General features: G+C 32.1%; 1 protein-coding gene across 1 annotated transcript; it reads left to right on the top strand.

Annotated features, from left to right (window-relative positions):
* Nucleotides 1-6,127: 6,127 nt before the first annotated feature.
* LOC122589028 (receptor-like protein kinase FERONIA) lies at nucleotides 6,128-8,660 on the top strand. Its single transcript, XM_043761263.1, has one exon. It carries the CDS (start codon nucleotides 6,184-6,186, stop codon nucleotides 8,644-8,646), a length of 2,463 nt encoding a protein of 820 aa, XP_043617198.1. The 5' UTR covers nucleotides 6,128-6,183; the 3' UTR covers nucleotides 8,647-8,660.
* The last annotated feature ends 7,097 nt before the right edge of the window (nucleotides 8,661-15,757 follow it).

Below are 15,757 nucleotides of genomic sequence, written 5' to 3'. Positions count from 1 at the left end.
TACTATAATTAATCTTAACATGAACTTTCTTTGAGGTATTTAATCATTGACTGCAAATATCTAAAAGCTAATCAAAAATCCCTTTTTTTTTATGACATAAGCTTTCTAAAGCTAACTGTACACTATATAATTAATACTTAATATCACTTCCTTGACAATCAGTTTTTAAATCAAAATATTAAACTTGAATGAAAGTTCATATATATCATAAAGAGATTACCTAATTAATTGATAGTCATAATCTCAACAATACTAAAAGTAACTGCAGGTATGATTGGTTAGACCCGAAAAAGCCTTTGCTTCTCTTTCTTTGTATTTTCTTCAAGCGTCTCCTGCCTGTTTCTTCTTCTCTGCGATCTCTCTCTTTTTCTTTGTGACATCTATTTTGGTTTTCCTTTTTGTTCTAATAATTAACTCGGCTGGAGTATTTGTATAGAATAGTTAGATTTTGATGTAGTAATGCTTTATGGTTTCTTTTGCTTCTTTTCTTACTTTCGCTGGAACATACTCCATCTTTCTAACCTCTTTGACTTTTTCTCTTTTTCATTATCTGATAAAAATCTATATCTATATAATTATTAAACCAGTAGTTATCCGAACGATCTTAGAGCCTCTTCAACTAAAAACTACTTTATTATAACATCGCCACATAGGTTTGTAGCTTACATGGCATCTTCACATTTCTTTTAAGAATTTATGGGGTAGAGATAACACAAAACTTATAACGCGTGGACCTTAACCCACCCACTTATTCGTAACCACCCGGGAGCTTATTAACCCTAAGTTCCAATTTTTACAATATCCCTTATCCTAATGTCTTTCTCTTCTCAAAAGCATCTATTATTCAAAATTGAGTTTCTTCTCATCTCCCTTCTGAAAAGTTAATACGGTTTGAAGATTTCTATTGTGAGTCAAATATATTATTATTCTTTTATTCTAACTTGGTTTATATTTATTGGATGATTTTGTTTATTAGAATTTAATTTAAGTTTTCAAGATGTTAAGTGGTTTGATAATCACAACATTCATACTATAACTTTGTGTATCATGTTCTTATGAAAACATATTGTCCAAATGGTTTGAGCGAGTGTACCGCTAACAATGTTATAATTAGGTTGATAAAGTGACGAAGGAAGGTTTAAGCTATTTAGTATAATATATAGGATTTTATATAGTATATAATGTACTTTTTGTATAACATATCTTATCTGTGTTAATTGCAATTATGTTATGATCATAAATAGTGTATAACATATTTTTTGTCTTCCAATGTTTCTTATGCTATTCTCTCTGCAGGTTGCAGCCCAGCAGGGTTCTTACCTAGCTGTTTGCTTTTACCGAATGGAGGATTGTGAGAAAAAACCAAAAGGTCCTAAATACATCAAAGAACTTGGACAACATATGTTTCGTCCTTGTAGGTACAACTCAATATTTCAAGCAGAAACCCACAAAAAGTTGTTTCCTTTGTCAAGTGTACTTTGTTAATCCAATAAGATGCGTGATTAAGTAGCGTTGGAGGCACATGATCCAATGTTGTGACAATGACTATTCTTATGCTATTGGTTTCTGTAGAAACAAGCATCTTGGTCAATTTTCTCTTTTAGGAGGGGAGCAAACATTAACACAACTCCTTGGGGACTGGATTCCTATTGGCCACAACAGCCAGTGGCTAAGATATTCTATTTATGCACATCAATTCTTTAAATAACGAAATAAAAGTAAAAGTGGTAAATTGGGTGGGTTGGATACTAAGTCTTAATTCTACTTTTTAGTGCCGGTAGAAATAGGTTGTATCAGGTTGTGTCGACTCTCTAAAGTCGAAACACTATTCTTTTCTAGAATTAGTTAGTGTTTTGATTACGGAAACTAATATATTATAACAATAATGAAAGAAGTTATTAGAAGAATATGATAGTGTGAACAAAAACTAACTGATTGTAGAAAAAATTAGTCGGTTTTGAAAGATTTCTATGACTATATATAAAGGATTAAGGATTTACTATACTAGAATTATACACTTTGGTTGGCTTTTAACCCTTTTGACCCAAACCTCACCTAAAACTGATCTATTACCAAGTAAATGGGTCAATTCTCAATTCATTTTGAAGAAATTAGCTTTTCAGCCAATTTAAAGATTAACATTTATGTTTTATTTCAATTTATACTGCAAAGCAAGTAAGTTGGTGCACAAGTAAGTCGGCGCACAATCGCACTGGTGGTGTCAAATTAGATTAGGCGTTTCTTTTTTTTAGGGACTCTGACCAAATATGAGTAATGCTAATGCGAATACAACTGGAAAAGAGGTGGCAATTTTTCTTCATATATTAGGAACTATTCAAAGCAAAAATGATTGTGTGTGATTAATGTGATTATAAAGAATCAATTGAGACCTCATTCAGATTGTTTGTCCCTGTAGAAATCAAGTGAATGATATTATTGTAATAAGAAGTTATTTTCAATTTATGTTTTATACATGTTATGCTAATATTTAATCGTCATAATGCTTGAGAAAGTATATGGAGAATGATTTTTTGGCAAGAAGGACCTCTATAATCTTCTTCTTAGGCCGATATCTCTATTATAAATAAAACAAAATTGTTGTATATAAGTATTTTTGGAAAATTTTTGATGTGACAAACCCATAATTTATTTTAGAATACTTTCTTTCTAATTATGATGTCATATATACTTTGTATTATTTTCATTAAAAATAGTCCTTTAAACGTTTAATAAAGAATTAGAAACCTATATAATATTATAAATAAAATGCCTTTTTTTAATTACCTAATGTAATAATTACTTTTATTTTATAAATTATTATTGTGTTAGTTAATTCATTAGGTTAATAACAAACATTACATATATTTTTTAATATATATCTTTTATTTTAAAAATTTTATTAATATACTCATGTTGAACCTGGGTTGATTGTTTAACTAGTTTTAGTATAATAAACTTCATAGATATAACTTAATGTTACTTTTTTTTCTTAATGACCTAAAACTTTTTCATGACTACTTTTACATTAATGTAAAAATTTTGTGGATAAGAAGTTTCCCATTTTGCGTAAATATGAAGAACTGTCAAAGTTCACCTTAATGATACAACTTTTGGTAGATATTACGATGACTGCTAATGGTAGTATTTAAAGAAATCTTACCGAAGAACTCTTTAAAACAAAGTGAATCTCTTTCATTTAACAACTGCGCATCGTACGGATAAAAGACATATATATATATATATATCAAATGAGAACAATCTTAAAATAAAAACACGGTGAAAACACTTAAAAACTACATTTTGATGGTTTAAAAGTCCATAAAACTGACATAGTGCATAACTAATTATTATTATTTAAGTATTTAACAACACATTGATCCATTAAAATCGAAAAAATTAAGTTTTTTGTTGGATGCATCATATTGATGAATATGCATCCAAGATGGATGCACAAAACAAAAAACGTGATTTTTTCGATTTTGACGGATCAATGTGTTGTTAAATACTTAAATAATGATAATTAGTTATGCACTATTTTAGTCTTATGGACTTTTAATGAATCAAAATGATTATTTTAAGTGTTCTCACCGTTCTTATTTTAAGATTGTTCTCACCGGAATGTTACCCTATATATATATATATATATATCGTATGTGGCACTCTATATTTTTTTAACAATATATATACCCTAAGAAATTTTAATAAAAATATCTCATATTAATCAAATGAAATCTTAAATATACATATAAAAACATAATATTATACATAATGAAATCAAATCTCAAACATATTTTGATATTCTTTTTCCCATATTTATCTTTAAAAATATTTTGATAATGATATATTATTGTCATATTTAACATTGTTTTGTTTATATTCATATGTTTACGAAATAAGTAAGAAACAATCACATTGAACTAATCAAACAAAATATTTGTTATAAAAAAATTAAATCAAAACTAATAAACAATAACTTATAATAATTCGCGCGTTGCGCGGGGTAAAAGACCTAAGGCTATCAGAAAGTGCTCACGTGACATTTTCTCAAACATTAAAAGACCTAAGGCTATCAGAAAGTGCTCACGTGGCATTTTCTCAAACATATTTTGATATTCTTTTTCTCTGAGCTAGCCACGTCAGCATTTTCTTATGTGGCGGCACCACATCAATCCCAAAGATATGTCAGCATCCACTTAGGCACCTATTTTGCTTAGTCGGCCACCCCATAAGCATTTTAAAGTTAGTGTCATATTTTATTAAAATTTATTTAACAATGTTAGAGATGGGATTAGAACCCACAACCTCCATGTTAAAGTGTATGTTTATTTGCCAATTGAACTACATGATGTTTTGTTTATTTTTTTAGATTCATAATTAATAAACAACCTTGACTTCTGTAATGCCATGTGTAATAAATAAATAGTGTTTGGAGCCACACGTATATAATTCCACTCTTATTTTACGAAATGACAACTCACAAGGTTTCTTATTTATTTCAAATTAGTTAAGTTTTATTAAAATTGATAGTTGGAAAGATTTTTTCATTAATACAAATAAAAAGTAAAATTGATAGAACTGTGATTTACGTATCATAACTACTATTAACTTAAAGATTGTTAGTTTGAAAAACATTTAAACCTTAAATGCTTGATATACCATTCATTGTTTTGGTTTATCATTTCAATTTTTTTTTGATGAACTTATCCATAATTTTTTATGTTACAAGGTTGTACATATAATGAGATATATACATACTTTATTGATGTTTCTAATTTTAATTTTAATATTAAGTTCATCATATTCTTAACTCACAAGCATTAACAGTAGCACTAAATTTTCATTTATTAGTATCTAATATTATTCTGTCAAAAAGATGGAGATAATCTAGCATTAAACTTATTTCATCAGATATTTGTATGTTTTGCAATGACTATCGACGAAAGTCAAGGACAAAGTTTACCCATGTTGATTTTTACTTGAGGACTATCGACAAAAGTCGAAGACAGAGTTTGCCAAAATTGATTTTTACTTGATAAATCCCATCTTTAATTATAGTCAGTTGTAAGTTGTCATTTTAACAGTAAAAAACAAACACAAATTTAATGTTTCGGATTTAGAATATGTTATTTTCAAGGATGATTGTGTTATCTATAATTTATTTTACATTTAACCTTTGTTTAGTTTTTATTATTTAAGTACCTTCACTATGTTGGTTACTTGTCATGAGATTCAAATTTTATACCTTTTTTTTTCTAATTGTACATTTTATGAGTTTCACATGAAGGCATACTTATAAATACTACATATTAATTTTATAAAATCAATTTCATGGTAATTATCAAAGAAAGCCATATGAGATGAGACATAGACCTTTTTTTTTACTCACTTGCGACTTCCATTCTTTTTATATGGATTTTCGATTTTGGTTCAACTTTGTATATAAAAATTGTGACTAAAGAGTAATAAGATCAATGAGTAATAAACGATCAAGGCTTTTAAATTGGTAACTAATTAATCACTTCAAACATTCTAACATAGTTGAGTGTTTATATAATTTGACGGTAGCTTTACAATAGGTGATTCATCATATATTTATTATTTGTTGCAACTAGAATTTGCTTTTAAGAAGGCCCTATATGTGTTAAAACGAGATAATGTTTTGTAAATGAGATAAACATCTTAACGTATATAATGTAGTTTTGATTGTAATTTAACTTCTTACGTTTTCATATGCCAAAAAAACTTAATATTTATCAACCACAGGAAATAAGTTTATAATGATACCACCTAGATATATATAATCTCATATAATGAAATATGAAAGGTGGAGGTCGTTGCATACCATAACCATTCAATTGATATTATCCAAATCGGACTATTGACTCATTCAAATGGATTTTTGTGCATATATACACATCTTCCTTTTCCACAGCGGTGTGTAAGTTATGCATGTCACAACTTACCAATATACAAATCCAAAAAAGGAACACCCAAAAAGACTTTCCAAGTTTACTTTTGAAGCAAGCAGACAAAGATGCATTTGTGACAACTTAATTAGTATGTACCACTATTATTTTATGTAAATGAATAATTAGTAAGAGTTACTCCTCTCGAAGGATTTATCAAGCAATCATACATTCTTACGTGCTACGGACTACGGAGTACTACCTAAAACAAACCATCATGTCCACCCTCACTATACCAATATGTATCTTGCTCCTTCTCTATTTCACGGTCACAATTGCTGCAGAATCATATGTTGCGCCAGGCAACATCTTTCTTGACTGTGGTTCATCCTCCCTTTCCACTTCTAGTTCCAACCAGATGTGGGTCGGTGATAAAGGTCTCCGCTTTTTACCTTCTGCCGACACTTCCTTATCATTTAATGCTTCATCTCAAGATCCTTCGGTCGCTACAGTTCCTTATTCCACTGCCCGAATCTTTAACACTTCTTCGTTCACCTACACTTTTCCACTGTCTCGAGGTCCCAAATTTCTCCGCCTCTATTTCTATCCTGCCACCTACTCAACCTTTAATGCAAACCAATCTTTCTTCTCTGTATCGTCCAATGGCTACTCTCTTTTAACCAACTTCAGTGCTTTCCAACATGTCTCATTTCAAGAAAAGACTCGCTCGGATGCAACAATTGTCAAGGAATTCCTTATCCATGTAAACAATGCACAAACGCTAAACGTTGTCTTTACACCATCGCCCAACTCATATGCCTTCATCAATGGTATTGAAATCATTTCAATGCCCGACAATCTGTATTTTAATACTGCTATAAAACCGAAACCCGTTGGTATGATTACAGGACCAATTACTGATAACCAAACAGCTCTCGAAAATACTTACAGGCTAAACATGGGTGGGCGACGTATATCCGTTAAGTATGATACAGGTATGTACCGGTTTTGGGATCAAGATGATAACTACATATACGGTGCATGGTATGGGGAGACACCTCTTAACACACCTCCGATCACGTACACTCCGGAGACACCAAATTATACAGCACCCGAGACAGTGTACCAAACCCAAAGGAGTATGGGCAAACTGGCTGAAGGTTACAATCTGACTTGGATACTTCCAGTTGATTCTGGGTTTTATTACATGCTGAGGCTCCATTTTTGCAACATCATACCACAATACACAAAACCAGGACAGGTGATTTTTACGATTTTCATTAATAATCATACTGCTGAGGAGGAGGCTGATCTGTTTAGCTGGACACAAGGGAGCGGGTATCCATTTTTCAAGGATTATGTTGTGTTTGTCAACCAAATGGATGGCCGCCCCAGCAAGCAAGATTTGTGGCTTGCATTGCATCCCAATGGTTTGGGAGCATATTATGATGCTTATTTGAATGGTTTGGAAGTCTTTAAGATAAGCATGATAGGTAATCTTGGTGCTCCAAACCCTGATTACGTTTACCCCTCGAAACAGAACGACAAGAAGGAGGAGAAGAAGACTCCAGGGTATGCCACAATAATTGGAGGTGTAGGAGGAGGATTAGTTTTGCTTATTGTTTTACTTCTTATTCTTTTATGGAAGCATAAGCGTACCCGTAGCAACCATAACCCATTACTTACGTTAGAGGGTTGCCGTCATTTTACACTCAAAGAAGTGAAAGCTGCTACCAATAAGTTTAACGACAATTGTATCGTTGGCAATGGAGGATTTGGCAAGGTGTATAGAGGACATATAGACAACTCTACAAAAGTTGTAGCAATCAAAAGGCTTAGTCCATCATCGAACCAAGGTTTTCAGGAATTCAAAACAGAAATACAATTGTTGTCTAAATTACGCCATGTCCATCTAGTGTCCCTGATTGGATACTGTGATGAAAATGAAGAGATGATCCTTGTGTACGATTACATGGTGAATGGAACTCTACGCGAACATCTCTACAACACAAACAACCCTCCTTTGCCATGGAAAACACGTCTCAATATCTGCATTGGAGCAGCCAAAGGGTTGCATTATCTCCATTCAACTGAAAAGCATATAATAATTCATCGAGATGTCAAGTCCACAAACATCTTACTTGATGAAAATATGGTTGCTAAAGTGTCCGATTTCGGTTTGTCAAAGATAAGCTCCAATGATCCGTCAAATACACATGTAACCACAATGGTAAAAGGTAGTATCGGGTATATTGATCCAGAGTATCGCAAAAGCCAGCACCTGAGGCAAAAGTCAGATGTGTATTCATTTGGGGTGGTTCTGTTTGAAGTGCTGTGTGCCAGACCTGTAATCGATCCATGGGTGAGTGCTGAACAAGTGAGTTTGGCAGAATGGGGCAAGATTTGCTATCAAAGGGGAACACTCATTGAAATAAGTGATCCGAACATAAGTGGTGAGGTTGCAGTGGAGTGTTTGGAGAAGTTTGGAGAGGTCGCAAATAGTTGCTTGCATGAGGAAGGGAATGTGCGACCAACTATGGAAGAGGTCGTTTACAGACTAGAGTTTGCGTTACAGCTACAAGTAGCTGCCGATGAATTTGTTGGCAAAGAAATTATGCAAGAAAAGCAAAATGAGAAAGAAGATCAGGGAAATGTTGCATTAGCCAAAGTGTCACTCAACAATGGTGAATATGAGGAGTCCCTAGTAATCGAATTATCGACAACTTTAATTACAAGTTAATATATGGGTTTAGATCTTAGTATTCTATTTTCATTGAACAACTTAGTAATATACTCTAACTTGTGAATTTTATATATCAAAATCAAAATACAATGGTGTCATTTGCGGTAACCCAAAATTTGGATATGTATTATTTTATTATATTTATATGGCTTCAAGAATGTCATCGTTGCTTTTCACCAGGAGAATCACTCATTGACTTAAGATGTATAACCAATATGAGGTAGATACAATACTTTCATCTCAAATCCCCATATGATTTGAGCAATCATACGAATTGAACCCACTTTTTTAAAACTTCATATGTGACCCAAACTTTAATGGTATTAGGTAGTCTTTAAAACTTCGTATGTGCCCCACTTCAATGGTATCAAGTACTTTAATTTTTTTTTTTTGTTTTGTACCATACAAAGATCCAATTTGGTATTCTGAGATCACCAAATGCTTACCTAAAATATTAACAAAATACAACAATTTTTTTCACAAACACAATTGAATCAAAACTAATTAAATTAACCATTGGCTTATAGCCGGTGGTCACCTATCCCCTAAAAAACGTCTAGATGTTGAAATAGGCGGGCGCTTGAATCTTCGTTCCTCAATTAAAGTTTATTGGATTTGACCGTTAGTCAGTGTTACATGATCGTTAGATTGAAAGGAAAAAATTATTTTCACGTAAGAAGTCCTCGGACATTGACCTTAAAAGTTAAAACTAATAATTAAAAAGAAAATGGGAATTTTTCTAAATATTCTCCTAAAAAATCTTAAAATTATGACATATGTATTTCACTAAATCTTTTTCTTAATCTTTAATTTTTGATTTTAGCACAAATCTTATGGTTAGGGTGTTTTTTAGGCTTAGTTGAGTTAGAATGATTAGCCTAATTAAAATATTAAATTTTAAATAAGAAGACAAGTGAAAGAAAATTAATTATTTAAAAAAAAACTAAAAAAGGTTTTAAAAAAAAAATCTATTGAATTGGTGTGTCAACCCTAATTAAAGCAAACACCAGCTGCCGCTCTACAATCGCCCACTGAACCCACCGCCGTAACTGCTCGCCGGAAATTAAATTAATCAACTTTAGGTATGCTCACTCATTATTTAATCCTTATATCGCTTATTTAATCCTTATATTGCTTTTTATCAGTTTATAATTATTAGTTTACAACGCCCTCTAATTATTACCATCATTTCTATTTGATATAATAATAATTTTTTTATTACTATATTGTTTAGTAATATTAAACTGTATTTTATTGATTTTGATTTAAAACCTAATGCAATCGTATAACTTTTTTTGTTGTTTATTTTATAATTATAAAATTTTGAATATTGAATGTTAATCTGACATTGTTAGCAAAATATTGTTACTACTAAATTGTGGCTCAAGATTTTGATATATAGATTTTGATATATATGGGTTTAACTAACTTAATCGAATGTTCGGCAAAGCTGACGTGTGAATTCTAGAAATGAAATTTGTGCAGACTTTTCAAATCACTATTGATTTTTCCATTCTAGTATTGTACATGATGACTTTATTTTCAAAACAAGCAAAGGTTATTTTTCCATCATGTCAAATTTGTCTGACACTATTGCCATTTCATTTTCAAATTCACATTCATTTTCAAAGTTTTCATGCTTGTAAATTTCATGTAGAAAAACATTTTTATTATGTTATCAAAGATTGTCAATTAATTATTACAAAATCATTACTAGCCATCAATTATCATAATGCTTTTGGGTCCGGGATGTCATTCATTTAATAGGCGTACACTCCGTACCTCCAAACCCATATCCAAGTGTCATAACCAAATCCCTCAATTACACTAAATTAATAACAATCCTCCCCAATTTAGTGCAATTCCGTTACGTGAGAAAATAATCAAAACAAAACTTATGCGTAAATGAAAATGTCCCGGGGATTGAATTTTCACTTTAGTATATTACACATTCCAAATATTCGAGAATTAGGGTGTTCTAAGAATTGAACCCTTCAACCCATTTGAATACCTGAAAATAATATACACATAAGCTTTCAAATATCCACTAAAGTTATCCTGACGCTATACAAGCCATACGTCCATATCTATTCATGAATGTATCCAAAGCTAAAGGTCCAAAGCTTTCTTGAAGCGGCAAAACTTCACATTCATATAGGTAGTTCTACTTTATTCATGCACCTGCTATTTCACTTTTTCAAATGAACTATTAAGAAGCTATACTTCAACCTAATCATCTGCAGGTCCGAGCACATACCTTGGGATGATATGTAATATCATGTGCTCCAATTTCTAAGTGTAAGCTTTACACATTGAATTCAGCTTCTGATTAATATCAGAAGGGAATTGGGTATCTCACAATCAGAAATTTAAGTGGACTTTTAACCCATCCCTTCAACAGACTTATTAACCAAGTCTCTAGCCAACCCCTTCGTTAAGTGATCAGCTAAATTTTGTTGTGACCTTACAAACTCTAAAGAAATCACCCCATTCGTGATAAGTTCACGAATCATGCTATGTCTAACACCTAAGTGTCTAGACTTCCCATTGTACATCTGGCTATAAGCCTTTGCCAATGTAGCGGCACTATCATAATTGATAGAAATGGGTGCTATAGGTTTAAACCACAATGCGACAATGGAATCTCATAAATCAAGTTTATTAGTCATTCTGCTTCCTTACTAGTAGCAGCTAACGCAACAAACTCAGATCCCATTATTGAGTTAGTAATACAATTTTGCTAATTGGAATCCAGGAGGTATCACCTCCCCAAGCAAAATACCCAACCAGATGTTGAAAATTGATTTTCAACATTGGTTATCCAACTCGTATCAATATACCTTTCTGGAACCGAAGAAAACTCAGTTTAAGATAAACTATAATCCATAATTTTCTTTAAATACTTTATCGGAATCATCAAATATGCTATATACATATTATGTTTAGTATTCTTACTAAATGTTAAAAAGTGACTTCAATATGGTGTGCAGATTGAATAACCTTATAATCGAGATCTTCATAGCTTCTTAAATATTAAAAACTGACTTCTCCCAATTATGGCAAAATTGAGTTACAAATACAGATATGTCTTACTAAACGTTCGATGAAATGTTTAGGTAAACTATATTTGGTAGAATTCATTTGCTGTGCGGCTGAATTTTATCCAAACACCACGAGAATGAAATAAAAAAGAGGTAAAAACAAAATCAAAAGGAAAAAATACAACATATTTTATATTCCTTGTATCCACCGATCAGAGAATAGTACATATTTTATAATAAAATAAAAAATAGCCAATTTACAACTGATGCAAATAATAAAATATAATTTATAAATAATATATATCAAATATGTTAAAACATGACTAATGAAACGTAAATAAATCATAATTTTTTATTTTTTTATGATCTATACTTTTAAATATAGTATAATAAACAATCTCGGTGACAACAATGATAATTATCATTAAATTAATAAAAAGACGCGGTCTAAATCATATAAACATCTTTGTGCTCATATATTATCAAAATATGGAATCTTAGTTATATAGAGATAAGTTATAAATATAGATTTAAATATCAAAAATATGTGTGTGAAATTGATAAAGTAAATATCTAATTTAGCATTGATAATATAATCGGTTAGTAAAATATTAGATGTAATTATCAATATAATCTAGTTTTATATTATGTTAAAGTAATTATATTCCACATACAAATATAACTAAATAAAAAAATAGAAAAAGATAGGTTATAAAGATCGACAATATATTATCAATGCCTTTTATTTTGCAATAAAAAATTAAAAAATATCTACCATAGTTAGCAGAAAATAAACATCTATTAATTCAGATCAAGTGGTTTGCGCATAATATTAAATGTTCAAGGTCATCATAATCTTGTATTTGCCTTTTTTTATTTGTTATTTAAAATTGATAAAAAAAAAACAAAAAACAAATGTCCATGTAGGCAAATAATGACATGACAAATGAAACGTCAATTAAGCACTAATAAAAATATAAATATAAATGTCAATATATCTAAAAAACATTACAATTATCAGAAGATGTTACCTAAGCAAAAAGCCTAGTTGGCATGTAAAAAGAAGTGGCACATAAGGAAAAACCTATCATCTAAACTAGATGATTACTCGGTTGTAAAACAATAAATATATAAGGGTATGTTTGTCAAAAATAGCTGTAGCTCTAGTAGTAACTTGTAGCTGTAGGTTTTAATTGGAGTTGTAAACTGTACCTTTTTATCTAAGCTGTTTTTAAAGACTTTTATTTCTAGAGGCGTTTGGAATGATAACTGTAGCTGTGACTTAAATGTATAAAATGACATATATATATATATGTGTGTGTGTGTGTGTGTGTGTATGTGTGTTCACGTTTTTGTTCACATGTTAACAAATGAGTATTTATAAGGTTTTGAAAAATAAAAAAATCTGTAACATATATTTTTATAACGTTTCACATGTGAATGAACAAAAAAAACATGTGATCCAATACATAATTTAAGATTTCTCAAGGTTCTTACAAAAAAATGGGTTCTCAAAATAAGGATCCTCTATATACATATACATATATATATATATACAATCAAATAAGATTAGTCTTAAAATAAGAACGATGAGAACACTTAAAAAACATCATTTTGATGCATTAAAAGTTCATAAAACTAACATAGTGCATAACTAATTATCATTATTTAAGTGCATAGCAACACATTGGCCTGTCAAAATTAAGAAAATCATGTTTTTTTTGTGTATCCATCTTGGATGCATATTCTTCAAAATGATGCATCTACCAAAAAAACGTGATTTTTTTGATTTTGACGGATCAATGTGTTGTTAAACACTTAAATGATGATAATTAGTTCTGCACTATGTTGGTTTTATGGACTTTTAATGCATCAAAATGATGTTTTTAAGTGTTCTCACCATTTTTATTTTAAGATTGTTCTCACCGGAGTGTTACCCTATATATGGGTGTGTATATATATATATATATATGGTTGGGTTATTTATAGTACATGCAATCCAAAAAATACGTACAAGGTTCTTCCTCCTTTGTCCTTCTTCTCCGACGAGACTGTTGCCGCCAACCACCACCTTCTTCTCCGGCGACCGCTAACCTCCTCCTTCTTCCCCGTCGAGATAACTACCGCCACCACCTCCGGCGACATCTCCAACGACTTTTCCGGGGAGAACCAGGTTCGTTTTCGGGTGGATAAGGTACGGGCGGTGCCCCCATCTATTCTAAACTGGTTCTCACGGGACACATATGGGAATCGTATGGATTTGATGGGCGGCGATCCAAGAGATGGTGACGGTTTGATATGGTATAGGCGAAGCCATTGCCACCACCTCCGACGACATCTCCGGCGACTTTTCTGGCAAAATTCAGTTTCATTTTCGGGTGGATACGGTACGGGCGTTGCCCTCATCCGTTCTAAATTGGTTGTTAAGGGTCGCATATGGTAATCGTATGGATTTGATAGGCGGCGATCCAAGAGATGGTGACGGTTTGATACGGTACAGGCGAAGCCCTTGCTGCCTGCGTCGTGGTTGGGGTGGTCAGAGATGATGTTGTTGGCGGTGGTTGTCTCGCTGGAGAAGAAGGAGGTGGTGGTTGGCGACGACAGTCTCGCCGGTGAAGAAGCAGGTGGCGGCTGCTGGCCGGAAAAGGAGGAAAAAGATTGATCTGAGCCGTAAAGATCTGTGATCAGACGGCTGTTACTTGTACTTTTGTACTTTGTTCTCCTATGTATTATATTTATCTTTTCTCTCACCGGAGAAGAAGGACGAAGGAGGAAGAACCTTGTACGTATTTTTTGGATTGCATGTACCATAAATAGCCCCCCCTTACATATATATATGAGACCTTTATTTTGAGAACCCATTTTTTTGTAAGAACCTTGAGAACTCTTAAGTTATGTATTGGATCACATGTTTTTTTTGTTCATTCACATGTTAAACGTTATAAAAATATATGTTGCAGAAGAAAGTTTTTTTCAAAAAAGTAAAGTAAAGTAACTCCCAATGCCGTCTTCCACAGGTTTTGGGTCCCAATACCGTCTTCGACGGTGTATGGGGAGGTTGATATGTAGACAGCCTTACCCCTACCAAAGGTAGAGAGGCTGCTTCCAGGTTCTACCATAGGTAGAAAAGGACCTCCAGCCTTACTGGGCATGAGGATCGAACCCATGACCTTTGTTTCCAAAGGCATGAGCTCCAACCACTGATGCAACCCAATTGGTTTAAAAAGTAACTCCCAATGCCGTCTTTCACGGGTTTTTGAGTCCCAATACCGTCTTTGACGGTGTCTGGGGGAGGTTGATATGTAGACAGCCTTACCTCTACCAAAGGTAGAGAGGTTGCTTCCAAGTTCTACCATAGGTAGAAAAGGACCTCCAGCCTTGCTGGGATTGAGGATCGAACCCATGACTTCTGATACCATAGGTAGAAGAAAGTTTGTTTCAAAACCTTATAAATACTCATTTTTTAACATGTGAACAAGAACGTGGACATATACATATACATATATATAACATATATATATATATATATATGGTGTCATTTTTATTTCTTACACTTTTTTGTCATTTTATACATTTAAGTCACAACTACAGTTATCATTCCAAACGCCTCTAAGAAATAAAAGTCTTTACAAACATCTGACCTATTGAACTGGTGTGTCAACCTTAAGCAAAAACCAGTTGCCACTCTACAATCGCGCACTAAGCCACTGCCATAACTGCTCGCCGAAAATTAAATTAATCAACTTTAGGGATGTTCACTCATCTTTAAATCCTTATATCTCTTTTTATTATATTATAATTAATAATTATTTTATTTTACAACGCACTTTGATTATTACCATCATATCTATTGATATAATAATAATAATTTTATTACTCGTATTATTTAGTAATTAATAACTATGTTCAATTGTACTTCCCATCATAGCTCAGTAGTTGAGCACCAGATTTATATGCTGGAGGTCTCGAGTTCGAGACATGAGAAGGACATTTAAAGGAAATTTCACTTAAAGTCCTACAGTGAAGTAGAGGGGCATGGTTTTATTCCAATTAAACGTCGTACCTTT

This window comes from Erigeron canadensis, chromosome 2, assembly GCF_010389155.1.
Source record: "Erigeron canadensis isolate Cc75 chromosome 2, C_canadensis_v1, whole genome shotgun sequence".
Taxonomy (NCBI): domain Eukaryota; kingdom Viridiplantae; phylum Streptophyta; class Magnoliopsida; order Asterales; family Asteraceae; genus Erigeron; species Erigeron canadensis.
The sequence above is the reverse complement of the archived record's forward strand: the minus strand, read 5'-3'. Positions and strand labels throughout refer to the sequence as shown.

Bases quoted from the DNA above. Each gene is read 5' to 3' on its own strand.
- LOC122589028 (XM_043761263.1), top strand. From the start codon at position 6,184: ATGTCCACCCTCACTATACCAATATGTATCTTGCTCCTTCTCTATTTC.